Consider the following 15,049-nt stretch of genomic DNA (forward strand, 5'->3'; position numbering starts at 1 on the left):
CATTGCACCGTGGACCTCTGGGAGCGAGGTCAAGTGAGGTCTAAATCACAAAACTGAGGTTCATCATTTCAAAGTAATGTACAGTCGGATTAAAACTAACAAATAACAGGATTGAATTGAAAGCAAGAGAGTCAACTTTTCTCTTTATATTTATTTATTTTTATTTAAATTAATATTGATATAATAAAAAAAAAAAAAACGTATTGGCAATGATGGAAAAGCATAACAAAATGACTTCACGTGACACATGAAGAAAGAGAGAACAGAAATTGTTTGCTTTGCAAAAAACATCAGCATTTTTATTTTCTTATTGTGCTTAATAACCGTCAATATATGATTTCATTTCGATTCAAATAATATGTTTCTTGGAATTGGTATCCATTATTATCGATTTTATTTTCTGCTCTTCTCTTCAAACAAACCAATAAAAAATAAAGAAAAGACAAATAAAGACAAATGGTCTCCTCCATTTCGGACACTTTGCCCTTCCTCGGGATACCGAAGATAGGTGGTCGAGTTCCTCTTGCCATCTCTCTGCCCTCCTCCGTGAAATGAGCAAACCGACTGCAATGACTGCACAAACACAGACACACACACACACACACAAATAGTTTTTGTAGGTCATTGTTACGGTTGTGTTAATATTGGAATTCACAGCACATCTGCTTCAGAAGAACTATACCCTTCAGTATGGAGATTCTCAAACTTAGTGGAGCACCACCACTTCCTGATATGTGTTATGTCATGCTGTGGAAGATAACAGTATATCACTCAGAATTAACTTCCAAAGAATGCAATGAGAGTAGACTGTTTGTGCTCGACTACATCATAATTTTGCATTAACTTTGTGCGCGCGCGCGCACACACACAGATCTGAATGGGGATGTATGTGTATGTGTATATGTGTAAGGTCTGCCTCACTTATATTCATTTGCAATAACTTGAATGGAACTTTAGACATTTGGGGATAGCATAGCAGTCAGGTAGCTATTTAAAGCTATAATAAACCACGTATTTCGTTTATTTAGATAAAGCATTATGAAAAAGTTTGAATGCACAATAAAGCATACACATAAATTTGGCACGCACCATTTTCATTTTCACTCTGGGTTAAGCCCCGGATGTTCATGAAACCTAGAAATCCACACCCAAATCTATTCTCTTAAGTAGAGGCAATAAAAATGCGATATGCGTGGAAGAGAGACGGAAGGAGAGGAGAAAGGGCTTAGAAGGGAGAAGGAGGAGTAGTATTTAGTGAGAACTGTATGGAGTGTATCTTTTGTGTGTGTGTGTGTGTGTGTGTGTGTGTGTGTGTGTGTGTGTGTGTGTGTGTGTGTGTGTGTCTGTGTGTCTGTGTGTGTGTGTGTGTGTGTGTGTAAGTTCGTATCTGTATTAAGTTAATCTTTGGTGTGTGTCTATTTGGTGTGTTTATCTTTATGGTGTGTATCTATATGGTGTGTAACTATGGTGTGTGCGTATCTATATGGTGTATACCTATGGTGTGTGTGTGTATATATATATGGTTTGTATCTGTCGTTTGTGTGTGCACATGGTTTGTATCTATATGTTGTGTTTATCAATATTGTGTGTGAATCTATATGTGTGTATCTGTGGTGTGTGCGTGCATATGGTGTGAATCTATATGGTGTATTGTGTGTGTGTGTGTGTGTGTGTGTGTGTGTGTGTGTGTGTTAACGTGCGGTGGTAGGCGATGACTCCAGTTTAACCAGTGAATGAGTCTCTCTGGTCTCTCTCACACACACACACACACACACACACACACACACACACACACACACTAAGGTAAATTGAATGAAGACTTTTTTCGTTTTGAAGTTTGAATCTAAAAACACAGGTTTTCACACCTAACCTACGTTTTCACACCTAACCGTGCTCAAATGGCCCCATTGTTCTCTTTTGTGAACAAGGTTCAGGTTCTATTGTGCCCTGCAATTGCACTAGGCCATCTGGCCGTGGGCGTTGGCCGTGCTGTGTTCCAATACCCGTACTTCCATGAGTACACTTAAAGGAAGTACACTATCTGCACTATCCGTACTCACTTGAGTACGCTAATTTTCAGATGTGAGTGCTGTTCCAAATCGAGTACTCTGTGGTGCACTTACCAGAAATGACGATCACGACTGCCGCCGCGGCTCCTCCCCCACAATAAACATCCCGCTTTGAACGGTGAACTCTTTACGCCTTGCAGCTATAAAAAGCTATAAAAACTACAAAATGACTATTAATGCAGGCTATGTGGAAAATGCGCCGACTTTGGCTCAGCCTGGCTCCGCCTCTTCCGCTACGTAGCTAAGATGGCTGCCGTTGAGTACGGAGAGTGTCCTTCGATCCACACTTCACGATTAGCCCATTTTGAGTACGGCATCCGGGTCCTTGAAGTATACTTCTTTTCGCCGGAACGTACTGCGTGCTCAAATTTTGAGTACGCAGTACGGACATTACGGGTATTGGAACACGGCCCAGGCCACGGTAGGCTCTTGTACATACGTCATCACGTTTTAACACGTCATCACCAAGCGTCCCCTGCATGGACCATAATATAAAGTCTGCCGCCAGTCAGAGTTTTAACAACAATGGACAACAACAGAGAACACACCCAGGCCCCCAGGATAGGCGCATACTTCCGCAATCCACCAGTGCTCAGAGGCCAAGCCTGGTATTGCAGCTGTTTAAGCTGGCTGTGGACGGGGGTCCGTCATTTCATGTGGCCCAGAAGTAGATATCGCCGTCCACTCCAATACAAGTGGGGAACAGGATTGTGTCTCCGCAAAAAATGTGTGGATATCAATCAAAGGCTCATAATTACCTTCATGCCATGTCCTAAAAAAATGTAAGTTTTTTCTTTCCAAAACGCCACCTCAAGCGTTTTATTAGCCGTTATCTCGCTGGGGAAGAGGGGTGTGCAGCTGAAAGGAGTCGTAGTGAAACAAATGGCATTCGAGAGGGCCTAGTTCAGTGCTCCGCTTGCGTGTCCGATTTTTGGACTGGTTCATCTGCTGCTCAATAACCCTCACGGTCCTCTGCTTGCGATCATTGTGATTCATCATGTATTGATCCATTTATTCAAAAGATCCAAAGACAAAGAAGCGGTGCATTACGGTATCAGTTCTATATTTCTGCATCCGGTACGTCACGGACTAGGCCACGTGCCCCATAACGCGGAAGCAAATCGCTCCTGTATGTTACCCTGCGCCACTGAGCAGTTTGTATAGGAATGAATGGGCGGCCATTTTCCAGTCCGTGGTCCATCCTTTATTATGTCCATTGAACACACCAACAGTTGAACCGCTTGACGCGATGTTTACCATTTAATGGGAAAGAAGGCTCGTCGCCTTTATTATGTCCGTGGTCATCGCATGGACTATACGTCATCCAGCTCAGGTTGCGTAGCCGTGCGTGTGCGCGTGTCGGCTCATTAGCATCTGTACCGTAGCGGCCCGTACCGTAGCAGCACACCTCTCCCAAGTGGCCAAATTGGCCTGGCCTGGCCTGGCCTGGCCAGACTGGCCACACTCACACTGGCAGATTTGAGCATGGTTAGGTGTGAAAACGGCCACGGCCAGATGGCCTAGTGTGAGTGCACTTAAATCTGTCAAATCAGACTCATCCCTTTAATTAAAATGAGGGAGGTCATTTAAGATCAATGACAGAGCTGAAATAGCCTCGCACTGTTACCAAGAAGACCACAGGGGGCCGAACCTGCGTTGAGTTTTACTTAATTAGTTAATTGGTTGCATCTGGTGCGTTTCACTTAAAAGGGAACCGGACAGTACATTTGTTTGTGTACTGTTTTAAGGTCTGTTGTGACTTATTTAACATCTCTTCCAGTTTCACAGGTTAAAGAATTTTTGAAGTAAAGAGGAGCATCTCAACTGAACCTGATGTGAGTAGAATTGTGTGGCAAAGCACAACTGACGTGACTTGTATGTTGAATATAAATCACTGATAATGTGTGAAGGAAATCGGGGATTGTGGTGGTTTAACTCTCATTGGAAATTTGGACCTTGAGTAAACTGTTCCTTCCTTCAAAGGTCTATCATGGATTTAACTGCAGTTCTGTGAGTATCCCAACTTAACCATGAAGCATAACTGCAAACTAAGTCATTAATTTCTCATTACTCTTGGGCACATTGATGTATTTTTGCTTCCTGGTGAGTTAAACTGTTAGCTGAAGGTTGATCTGAGTAGCAAGGATGTTTTATTGGTTCATGGGTTGCTTAGGTGTTTGGTTTATGTTGGTTTTAATGATTTGTTAAAATGGTTACAGGCTCCAAGTTATTGTTGTAAGCTGGAGTAATGGGTTGGGTTCTGATATCTTCAGTCTTCGTTCATTCTACTCTCCTGAGCTCTGCATCTTCATCACATGAGTGTTGCTTTACTGATGAGCGTGTGGTCTGAGTGAGCAGAGGTGCATACTGGGATACAGAGCTGTCTGAAGTCTACAGGTCTGTAGACACGCCCCCTCAGGGGAAACCGAGTGTTTGAGAAACTGTCGTGACGTCAGTTGCATGGACTGGAATGTTCTTAAAGATGGAGACAGGGATTCAGAAGGAGAAACACCAGGAGGAGATGAGGGGGCTCCTCATCTCAACGACTAAAACATAACTTCAGTCTGACACAGAGAACCATGGAACACATTCAACAGTCCCCTCCAGGCATCGTGACTCCTCAGGAACAGTTTCATTTCCAAGGAGGTCTTATTTTGGGCCATCCCCAAATGGATCCTGCTCCTCAAGAGCCACCCCCCTCCACTGGGTGGTCTTCTGAACAGATGACCTCCTTCCTGTCCTCAGGCTGACTAAAGCTGCACCGTTTGCATCTATGAAGGCCCCTCATTCAGGAAACCACTGGACCACAAAGACATGACTTCAGAGATGTTGAATCAACCTGGGACACATTTTGGAGACGCCAAGCATAATCCATCACCAATGTGGGACGCCACTGAAGAATGTTGTACATAATTTACGTCTCTGGAGACATTGGTTGTTTTGTTTTGGGTGCCCTGGCAGGAGAGCTGGGGGGGGGGATGATGGAATGTTATTTGGCATGAGGTTTTTTTACCGTGTGTGTGTGTGTGTGTGTGTGTGTGTGTGTGTGTGTGTGTGTGTGTGTGTGTGTGTGTGTGTGTGTGTGTGTGTGTGTGTGTGTGTGTGTGTGTGTGTGTGTGTGTGTGTGTGTGTGTGTGTGATGGAAGATTTTTGAGCATAGCTAGGGTTCGTGTGTGTGTCCCACTCACACCTGGCATGGGGTTCTACGTGCCTGTCCTGGGTTCTATGTGTGTCCGGCTTGCTTTGACAGTGATCATGTTCATACGGGGGTCTGTGTGATTGGCTTGGGATATTGGAATGGTCACTAAATCATACCTGATGGATGGCCACACGTTTACTTAAGGGCCTCCAGTAGACATGAAGAGCCCTGAGCGACGCTCCGGAGCGATATCCAACTCGCTGGGCAGGAAGGAGAGTATCCAACTCAAGTGTAAAAGGATGCAAGCGGCGTGTTCAGATCAGTGACTTCAAACTAGGACTACACCAATCAGGATCCATGGAGGATGGACACCAAAAGGAATTCCATCAGAGTCTGACGTTGGAAAGGAACCTAAATGGATATTCAAGATGACCTTCAGACCTGTAATGAGACTGCTCTTCCTACCTGGCTGGATTAATGGAGAGCCCTGTGGATCTTGTCTTGCTCTCAGTTGCACGTCTTCTCAGGCTGAACTGTGTTTGTTTCGGACAGGACTAGCTGAACGATTGGTTCCCTTAAATCAGAACCAATCCGGAAACTCCAGCTAGTGCGCACTTCGAGCTGAAGTTGTGCTCTTCAGCTGAGGAGGTAAGGAAACCTTTACTGGGGCTTCAAGGTGTAAAGAGAATGTTTCAAAGTGTTCCATGGTACTTTGATGAAGACCGTTGTTGTGTTCCACTGGCTGAGAGGAAGAACCCACACATCTTCCTCTTGGCCTTTCTCCTCTGAGAATCCTGGCGCCATCTTGAAGGATATTCCAGCTCATGTAACTGATGTCACAACAGATTCTCAAACACTTGGTTTCTCCTGAGGGGCGTGTCTATGGAACTGAAGACTTCAGACAGCACTGTATCACCGCATGCATCTCTGCTCACTCAGACCACACCCCCATGAGTCGGATGCAACACTCTAGTGATGGAGATGTAGAGTTTTATAAGTAATGAGGGCTTTACTTTATAAGTAAAGCAGACTAAGGTGATTAGAACTCAATGGAATGTCAAGTCTGTAAATCTTTAAACCATGAAGATGGTTGGATAGTTCAGGAATTGGGCTTCTTTTTATTATGGGCAGTCCTTTCACTCGGATGCTCACTGGAGCTGTACATGTGTTGGCTGGCTCGCATGATTTGCTGTTGGTGATGAGGCGGTCAGGGTGACGTTGCAGGGCTATGGTCGGCTCTCTGTGAGCTCAACGTTTAGATTTGCTCTGTATGTTTTTGTACCCTGAATAATCTAGATAATTGTAAAATGTAGACACGGTTTTATATTGAATGATTCCAGGATTTTAGGTTTAAAGTTGTTGTGGGACCTACATGGTAGTTTGGTTCTTCGTATGGTTTTGAGTGATATAACTTGTACACACTGGGTGCATAATAATGTAAAGGCACACTGAATAGTAGTAATTACCAACAGCAACAAACAGATCTCCTCAAAGTAAGTCTGTTGGCTGTGTTTTAATGAAGACCATCGCTGGACTTCAGGATCTTCCTCCGTTCAGCTCAAGGTGAGGCGCTGGTTCTGTTTTTCTTTGGTTGGTTCCGGCCGGAATGTTCGGATTCCAGTCGGACGGTTTGTGCTTCCCGCCGTGGAAGGTTCTGAGTGCGGTCACTTCATTTAGTCTGAATGGTTAGCATAGAACGTTGTAGTCTTGATAACCATAAGAAACCACCTGGCAGTTAGTTGGACGGGAGTCCCCTGAGGGAATCTGGCGGAACGTTCTGGATTGTATTTGCGTAACCTCGATCCGTTGCGAACAAACTATTTTTCAGTCGGTTTCCATTGGGAATTGTTGCCCCCTATCTTAAACAACTTAAGTTTGATATTAAATACATACGGACACGCACGTCGTGCAATATGTTGATAATTTCCGATGGTTGCGCCGTACTTTTAACCACGATGACGTTGCGGGACTCTCACTGCGTACAAAACGGCGTTCTACTTGCGGGCCCATTTTTTACATCAGGGAAGGCTGAAAATCATTTCAAGGTGGAAGATAATTTGACATTTCTTCAACGGAACCCAGCACCTGAATATGGCTGAGTATATTTGATTTAATATCGATACTGCTTAGTGTTCTTTGTTACTTCAGCTTTTGTACGTCCTAAATATCTGCTGTCATTAATTGCCACAGAAGTTAAACCCTACCCAATGGAATGACGTTAAACAACGACTTTGGTGCAGAGTTACAGACTGGATAATATCAATGCTAAAATAATGGCCGTAATTCACACATGTTACAGTAGAAGATACTCTAGAACTGTACAAGGTTAAAAAGGTAACATGTAGTTTGTCCCAAGGTGTCTGCCTCCTCACCCAGAGCAAGGCCTCCACCTCCTCACCCAGAGCCAGACCTCCACCTCCTGTCAGAAGTCCTCCAGAACAGGTCAGTGCTCTGTGTGAGTAGTCTTCTCGGGTCAGTTTTAATGCATGGCCTGAACCACTTCTTTAAACTTGTGGACTGCTGTCTTCATTCCCAAAAACGGGATGCTCATGTCTGGTCTCAAGTCTTTTCTAGCCTCGAGTTAAATAATAATAGTTCAATCAATTGTGTAACTCATTTTCGGATGAGTCAATTAAGTTTATTGTTGGGCAAATGCTGATATAAATCTGCTGCTGTAGCTGAAAGGCGAGGCTGAGAGGCTGGGGACCGGAAGCTTGTGGTGCCAGGGTGAACCGGAGACTGAGGCTGGAGACCAGAGACCTGCGGCACTGGACCAGAGGGTAACCATCGACAAGCTCATCTGAAACACTAAAATCCACGGTAGTTTAGGTCTGGTTTTGATCATCTTATGACTTTAATTCTGTGCCAAGCTGTGATTTGAGTTAATTCATACGGGGGTTATGCAAGAATCATATGAGCCAATAATGTTACTAGTGCTGCTACGACTGTAGTGGATGAATTGCTGAACGTGACAATCTGCAGACGTTTTCTAATTTAAGTGTTTAAATTTGTCTTCCATTTTACAAGTGAACCTCAGATGCAGGAGGTGGGGTGTGTTGCGTCCCCAGGTGATTACTGCTGACACCAACTGTGTTTGTAACCAGACCAGGAATCCATGGCTGAAGGAGCTGATGGAGGAGCCGAGCTGATGGAGGAGTCGTGCTGAAGGCCCTGCCTTGTGGAGGAGCTGGTGGAGGCCCTGCCTGGTGAAGGACGTCTGTCGTGGGGTAGTTGGAGCTTGACTCTGAAGTGATCAACACACTCACTGCCACTTCTCGTAGAATACTGCTACCACAAACTACTGGCGTTTGTACCATATATACCAGACGACTACATCTGTTTTACCACATGTTGAAGCAAGGGTTCTGCTGTTTGTTCCAGACCAGGACTCTGTCTGAGGAGAGCTGCTGGAGGAGCTGAGACGCTGGAGGACGACTAGGAATCGACCAACAAGGATTCCTCGTAAGTTTGTATTTACTTACATGGTTGACTTAAAGGGCAAAATACAGCTGTTACTTTGACATACGTTAACCAACTACCGCTGTGTTTTCTTACTAGAACGTGTTTCTGGAGCGGAGGCGAGCTGGTAGGGGAGCTATGAATCTGGAGGATGACCATCACTCTACCAACAAGGATTGTAAGTTTGTATTAACCAAACAAACTGGAAATAAAGGGCTTAAAAATGAGACAAACTACATGTTTGTTACCAGACTTTAGGGCCAGACCCGCGCTGTTTGTTCAAGACCAGGACTCTGGCTGAGGAGAGCTGATGGAGGAGCCAAGACTCTGGAGGACGACATCACTCCGCCAACCAGGATCCTCGTAAGTTTGCCTAAAATAAACAGAGTGGACTTGTTGTAACGCAGGATTAGTTTGTCCAGTACAAGTTACGGCATACTATTGTGGTTGTTTACCAGACAAACTACAGCTGCTACTTTGTTATGCGCCATTAGAGCCAAACGAGACAAACTACTACTGTGTTTGTTACCTTTCATTAGAGACGAATTACGTTTGTAACCAGAACAGGAATCTGGAGGACTGATGGAGAAGTTCAACTCTCAAACCAATGGTGCCGGGTTGAAGACCTCAGAATACAGTGATGCGTCCTTGAGCAAGGCGCCCTAAAGCCTGCCTGCTCCTTAATGACTTATCTTTGGTTCAGATAATGTTGCATCTTTTGAATATTGAACCTAATCAATGTCTTTGTTTGATCCGGGCAGACACACCTGAGCTGAACCTCAGCTGATCCTGTTTGGTCGGGGGTAGACACACCTGAGCTAAACCCGCCCTGATCCTGACATCCTTCTGGTCCCGTCTCCTCAGTTCATCTGAGCCTCGTCCTCCAGAAGACCTGCTGAGCTCAGCTGTCTGAGGCTGATGGATCAATGACCTCCAGTGGGAGTGATCTTCTTGACCCCACATGTAACCGTGTGCTTCCACACGCCTTTTCCTCACGTCTGTCACTAACCTCACTGCTTCACTACTCTCTACTACTTCCTCTTTTCTTCCTTCTCTGTGGTTCAAACCTTTACACTGAAGGCGCGTCTTCCTGCCCTCAGAGGGTTTAGTGTTAGGGTTGAGAGTCAGGGTTTAGAGTCAGGGACAGAGCTGGTCAGGGAGGACTGCTTTTACACAAACCTCTTCACTTGCTTTCGGAATGGTGGTGACATTTTGAAAAGATTCATTTGGGAAAATGTTTTCCTCTGCTTTCCTTTAAAAAAAAAATGTAAACTTCTGACAAGTGTTTTTGTTTATATAATAAAATAACACATTGACTTCTACATGTTTGGTGCGGTTCAATTAATTGTCCCTTAACTTAATGTCAAGCTAAACTCCTGCAAAACATTTAATATACATGATTGTTATTCAGCAATGTTCACATTATCCATTTTGTAAAAATATGAAACCTCCATATTACTACTAAATTCAAGCCTATCATGTATTTAACAATGTACATACTGCCCCGCAGGCCATTATCTGCTACAACACGTTCAATCCACCACCCCGTCTCGCATCATTGTACTATAGCTACGATGGTTCAAACGGAAAATGTAGTTTGGTGTGAGACTGTTGTCCAGCAGAGGGAGCTGTCATACACCTTAATTATTGAGGAATGTCTGTGTATTTACATTTTAAAATGTTCATGGGCTGGTCTAGTTTGTCTGCAAATAACTCTGCCTCCAGCAACAGGATTGGTCGAAACATATGAAGTGAAAGAAATAAAAGCCCAGTTCACCAGATCTGAGGTCAGCTGCGGTCAGATTTTGGATCATGAATGTATTGAGTGAACGACGTCTGAGCTATATATTAACCACCTGGAACTTGGTTTCCTGGAGCTCGGAGGACGGCAGGACGCGTGTTTACCTGGTCGATTAGGCCCTGACCCCAGACATCCTTATCACAGACCCTGTGTTTAATTAGCCCCGAATATAATTTTTGGATTAAAAAAATAAATAAAAGTAAAATAATTATAAGTACTAGCCTAGTCTAGATAGTCCTTATGGAAAGAGAATAAACGGTTATTACCACCTCAAGTGAATTAACCTATCCTTCCTATCCCCAGTCAGGTGTGTGTGTGTGTGTGTGTGTGTGTGTGTGTGTGTGTGTGTGTAACACACACACTTGTAATTTTCAGTCTCACTTGTAATTTTACTCTATTAAGCTATAAACTGCGCATTATGTTTATTTAGGTGAAGCATTATGAAAAAAAATTCATGCAAAATAAAGCATAGAAATCATTGTGGCATTTTCATTTTCCGTCTGGGCTAAGCTCCGGATGTTTATGAAACCTAGAAACACCCCTGGCTTAGTGTGGACCCATCAAAAACTAATTTCACAAACGCATGTTTTTGAAATCACAATGAGGTTGTTTCAGTCATTAGCCAGTCACGTCAGTGGGGGTGGCAAGTGGAATCAAGTGACAGCACTTGGACGTTGGATGTCCACAAGCCGCAGCGAGACATTATAGTAATATACTGGCGCAAAATGATTAAATCTAACAATACCATCCATATAGGCTGCTTTATAGCGGGAGACGTAATGACGTATGACGCCCTCCAGATGGCTCCAATGAACATGGCCACCTGTTACCGCGCATAAGCCATGATTTCCCAGCTATATATTCGGCGTTACTCTTCAAAACAAACTTATATACGATCGCAAATCCCTTAAACTATTAAATAAATGTAATCTGCTGTAATCTAAGCAAAAACACCTGTTGGTTCTGTGTGGGTGTTGATTGTAGGAAGTTGGCCACATGGGGCACAATAACGGACAGAGGCAGTCGAGAGGCGCTTGTCGTCCGGCCAATAACATTACGACTGCTGTTAACCAATGACCCGGGCGGTGGTTTCTTCACTCTCGGGGTGTTAACCATGTCGTTAACCCGAAAACGTTGAGCCCACAGCATCTCGGTCTGGGTGGGCGTGGCTCTGAGTGAGGAGCGGTCTCATCCAAGACCTAGGTCAGTCTGAGAAACAGACGGCGTGAGAGTGGGAGCGCTGCGCGGTGGATGATAATGACCCAAACATCTTTAGATTTTTAACAAAAGAGGAACGCAAGATGCGGGCTTTTACTTTTACTCTGTTGGTATTTTTCAGCTCGTGCGTTACAGGGGAGGAACTGTCCGGATCAGAATTTGGAGACGATTATTTTTCGGATTTATCTGATTTCGATTTTGGCATTGTGAGTGAGGACATGAAACACGACAAATGTTGTGCTATTTGTATAACTTCTACTGCTATGTTTTTTCGTAGTATATAGTATAGTAGTAATACCCAATTATTTTTGTATTTTCTTTGCAGTCTCCACGGAGGGTCCCAAGGCAGGTGAAAGACATCATTGCAAGGGTAAAGATAGATATGAATATTTTTCTTAAGACGAATACTTAAAAAAAAGTGTTTTTTTTAATATGGTTCAAGTTAAACCGTTTTTAAGTGGAAAAACATGTCATCCTAAATACTTTTCCGGGGTGTAACGAGAACTATCTGCCAGGCGCACGTCATATGTGCCAAAAAACACCAGAAGTATTGCGCAAACTCTAATAAACCATCTAAAGTATAACTCTAATAAACCATCTAAAATATAATTGTACAATAGGCCTACGTTTATTGGCTAAACTGTATTTCCACTAATGAGTCAAATCATAGCTGTTCAATAAGTAGGGGAGTTCCATATCTTTTGCAGACCGTGACCTGTGAAGGAACCTTTGGTGGGACACACCATTTGTATGTGCATTAAACACATAACATGTATTCATTAACATGTCAAAAATATCAAATAAGGAGTACATTAATCATCCCAGAGCTCAGGAGAAAAGTGAGATAATAAGCATCTCATCATGTAAGTATTTAACTTATGAGTAATGATCAAATAAAAACAACTAAGTGTGTTTTTCTTTATTTATTTTAACTTCTTCCATTTAACTATCTAAACTAGGCATCTCCTTTCATTGTGTGATCAGAACTTCCTCAGTATCACTACAGGCTCCACTCTCTCTCTCTTGCTAAAGATTTAGAGTTATCTTGAATCTCTCTCTCCCTGAGCAGGAAAGCAAACCGCACATCCAGGAGCTGTCCATCAAGACCACCATCATCTCCCGCTACGCCTTCACCGCGGTGCACAGCACCATGCTCAACAGGCACTCGGCCGCCGCCGAGGGCGTGTTCCAGTTCCCCGTTCCCGCCGATGCCTACGTCACCAACTTCACCATGTAAGAGGCGTCGCGCGGCACAACCGATGTCACAGGCCGGCGTTTGTATTGACCATCCACGTGGAGTCTAGGCTCACATCGAGATGATGGATATCTTTATACCTTTTTCAACAGAGGTCTTTGTGTATAAGAGGGTATAGTGGAACTAAACTAAAAGACTCCTAAAATGATGCATTGTGAAACCTTACATCTACGCATCTCCATCGACACACTAATATAAAAGCAAAAGGAAGTCATCTCAAATTTATTTTCAGGGTCTAAATGATCATCTATCCCACTGAAGGCAAGGCAAGGCAAGGCAACTTTATTTATATAGCACTTTTCATACACAAGGCAGACTCAAAGTGCTTCACATATAAACATTGTCATACAATAAAATAATAGATAAGTAAAAGAAAAACATATGCAAAGAAATGGGTAAAATAGAAAAAGGCATTTTAGTATTAAAATAGAATAAACCATCTAAAGAACAGCAGAGTAATGCCCTCCATCGCCCTCCATCAGCACCATATCCATCTTAAAGATCCTGGTCCAGTCCTTAGGTCAAACATCGTATTATGTAGAATTAGTTTCACCTCAGCTATTAACTTGTAATGCAGGACCGATCCTTGGCTCCCTGCCCGTATTCAGCCTGATCCCGGTCTTCTCATCGGGGGTTTTACAATGTTTTGATCGGGCTGCGGCCCGGGTTTCCCTGAGCAACAGCGTTTACCCGCTTGTAAACCGAGGTGCAGTCATCCCCGTGAAGACACAGAGGACTCTGTCTAAACATCCCCCCCGTCCCCCCGTCCTCACCCCTCTGACGGGAACAACATTGGGTGCAGCGCAGACCTCGCTTTAGAGTCTGAACCTCTGACCTCTGACCTCTCCGTCACCCCGCCTCCACCCGTCTGTCCCTGGCAGGATCGTCGGCGGCCGAGTGTACCAGAGTGAGATCAAGCCCCGGGAGAAGAAGAAGGTCAGACAGGATACGGAGGGCGCCGGCACGGCCAAGCCCAAAGACGGGAGGTGAGGGGCGTCCTCGACTGACACAATGCTATGTATGTGTGTGTGTGTATGTGTGTTTGTATTTGTATGTGTGTTTGTGTTTGTATGTGGGTTAGTGTGTGTATGTCCGTGTGTGTGTGTGTGTGTGAGAGTATTGGTTTGTCCGCTCGGGGCAAGTACGTGCATGAATGCAATTGTGTCTTGAGTACATGTGTGTGTATGTATGTGTGCGTGGGTGTATGGAATCCCTTATGTGTTCAGATGTATGTGCATGTCTGTATGTGTTTGCGTGCGTGCGTGTGTGTGTGTGTGTGTGTGTGTGTGTGTGTGTGTGTGTGTGTGTGTGTGTGTGTGTGTGTGTGTGTGTGTGTGTGTGTGTGCAGGTGCAGGTGTGTGTATGTGATTGTGTGGAATGTATGCTTATGTATGCTTATGTGTGTGTGTGTGTGTGTGTGTGTGTGTGTGTGGAATGTGTATACCTGTGCGTGTGTGTGTGTGTGGCTGCTTATGAGGGAGACAGCCTCTGTGTGGGGAGCTTCTGTAGTCTGATCGCTCCCTCTGTTGTCGCCTTGTAATTACCCACAAGCCTGTGTTCCTGCTCTCTTATCGGCCCACTTTGTCAACATGGGCTGACTAGATACACACCAAAAATCTCAGTGGTACAAATTAGCACCCCACCAAGTATGTGTGGATGTGTACATATGTGTTTGTGTGTGTGTTTATGTCTGTTTATGTGTCTGGGTGTGAGAGACTGTGTCGCGGATTAATCAGTGTTTTCTTTAGCTCACGTGTGCAAATTGATGTGCATGTGTCCGTGTGTGTGCGCATGTTTGTGTGAGTGGGAGCGAGTGTGTCTGGAAAGACAGCATTGATTCTGAGGGAAAGGGGATTGTCATATGAATGTGCAACCTTCGATGTAATGGAAAAAATGACGACTGCTATGAGAAAGACATCCTTGATTGTGATTGGATGTGAAGTACTAGACTATATCAGGACTGTAATACCATCGGACAGGGGAGTCGATGTTGTGTGTTTGTGGGGTTCCCCAATCCGGCGAAGCATTACGTAAATCCACCTCCACCCACAACTTAGCACCACCCTCTCCCTCCTCCACCCTGATGGGTGCCCAGACTCAGAGCGCTT

At 44.3% G+C, this 15,049-nt stretch overlaps 1 protein-coding gene and 1 long non-coding RNA gene across 3 annotated transcripts in view; both read left to right on the forward strand.

Moving 5' to 3' along the window:
• The first annotated feature begins 6,113 nt into the window (after window positions 1-6,113).
• Window positions 6,114-9,979, forward strand: LOC130372739 (uncharacterized). 2 transcript variants are annotated; one of them, XR_008893402.1, is made up of 7 exons: window positions 6,114-7,650; window positions 7,887-8,028; window positions 8,313-8,435; window positions 8,590-8,670; window positions 8,767-8,845; window positions 8,919-9,030; window positions 9,429-9,979. It is a non-coding gene; the product is annotated as an uncharacterized LOC130372739 (long non-coding RNA). The 2 variants fall into 2 exon arrangements; XR_008893401.1 differs by having other exon boundaries at window positions 6,117-7,650; window positions 7,887-7,988.
• A 1,623-nt stretch (window positions 9,980-11,602) lies between these two features.
• The window catches only part of itih5 (inter-alpha-trypsin inhibitor heavy chain 5), a 17,732-nt gene continuing 14,285 nt past the window's right edge, over window positions 11,603-15,049 (forward strand). The window contains exons 1-4 of the mRNA XM_056578410.1: window positions 11,603-11,892; window positions 12,012-12,056; window positions 12,756-12,919; window positions 13,823-13,927. Coding sequence (XP_056434385.1) covers window positions 11,770-11,892; window positions 12,012-12,056; window positions 12,756-12,919; window positions 13,823-13,927 — 437 coding nt within the window. The 5' untranslated portion in view covers window positions 11,603-11,769. The remainder of the gene's footprint in view (window positions 11,893-12,011; window positions 12,057-12,755; window positions 12,920-13,822; window positions 13,928-15,049) is intronic.

The sequence above is a fragment of the Gadus chalcogrammus genome, chromosome 19, assembly GCF_026213295.1.
Source record: "Gadus chalcogrammus isolate NIFS_2021 chromosome 19, NIFS_Gcha_1.0, whole genome shotgun sequence".
Lineage (NCBI taxonomy): Eukaryota > Metazoa > Chordata > Actinopteri > Gadiformes > Gadidae > Gadus > Gadus chalcogrammus.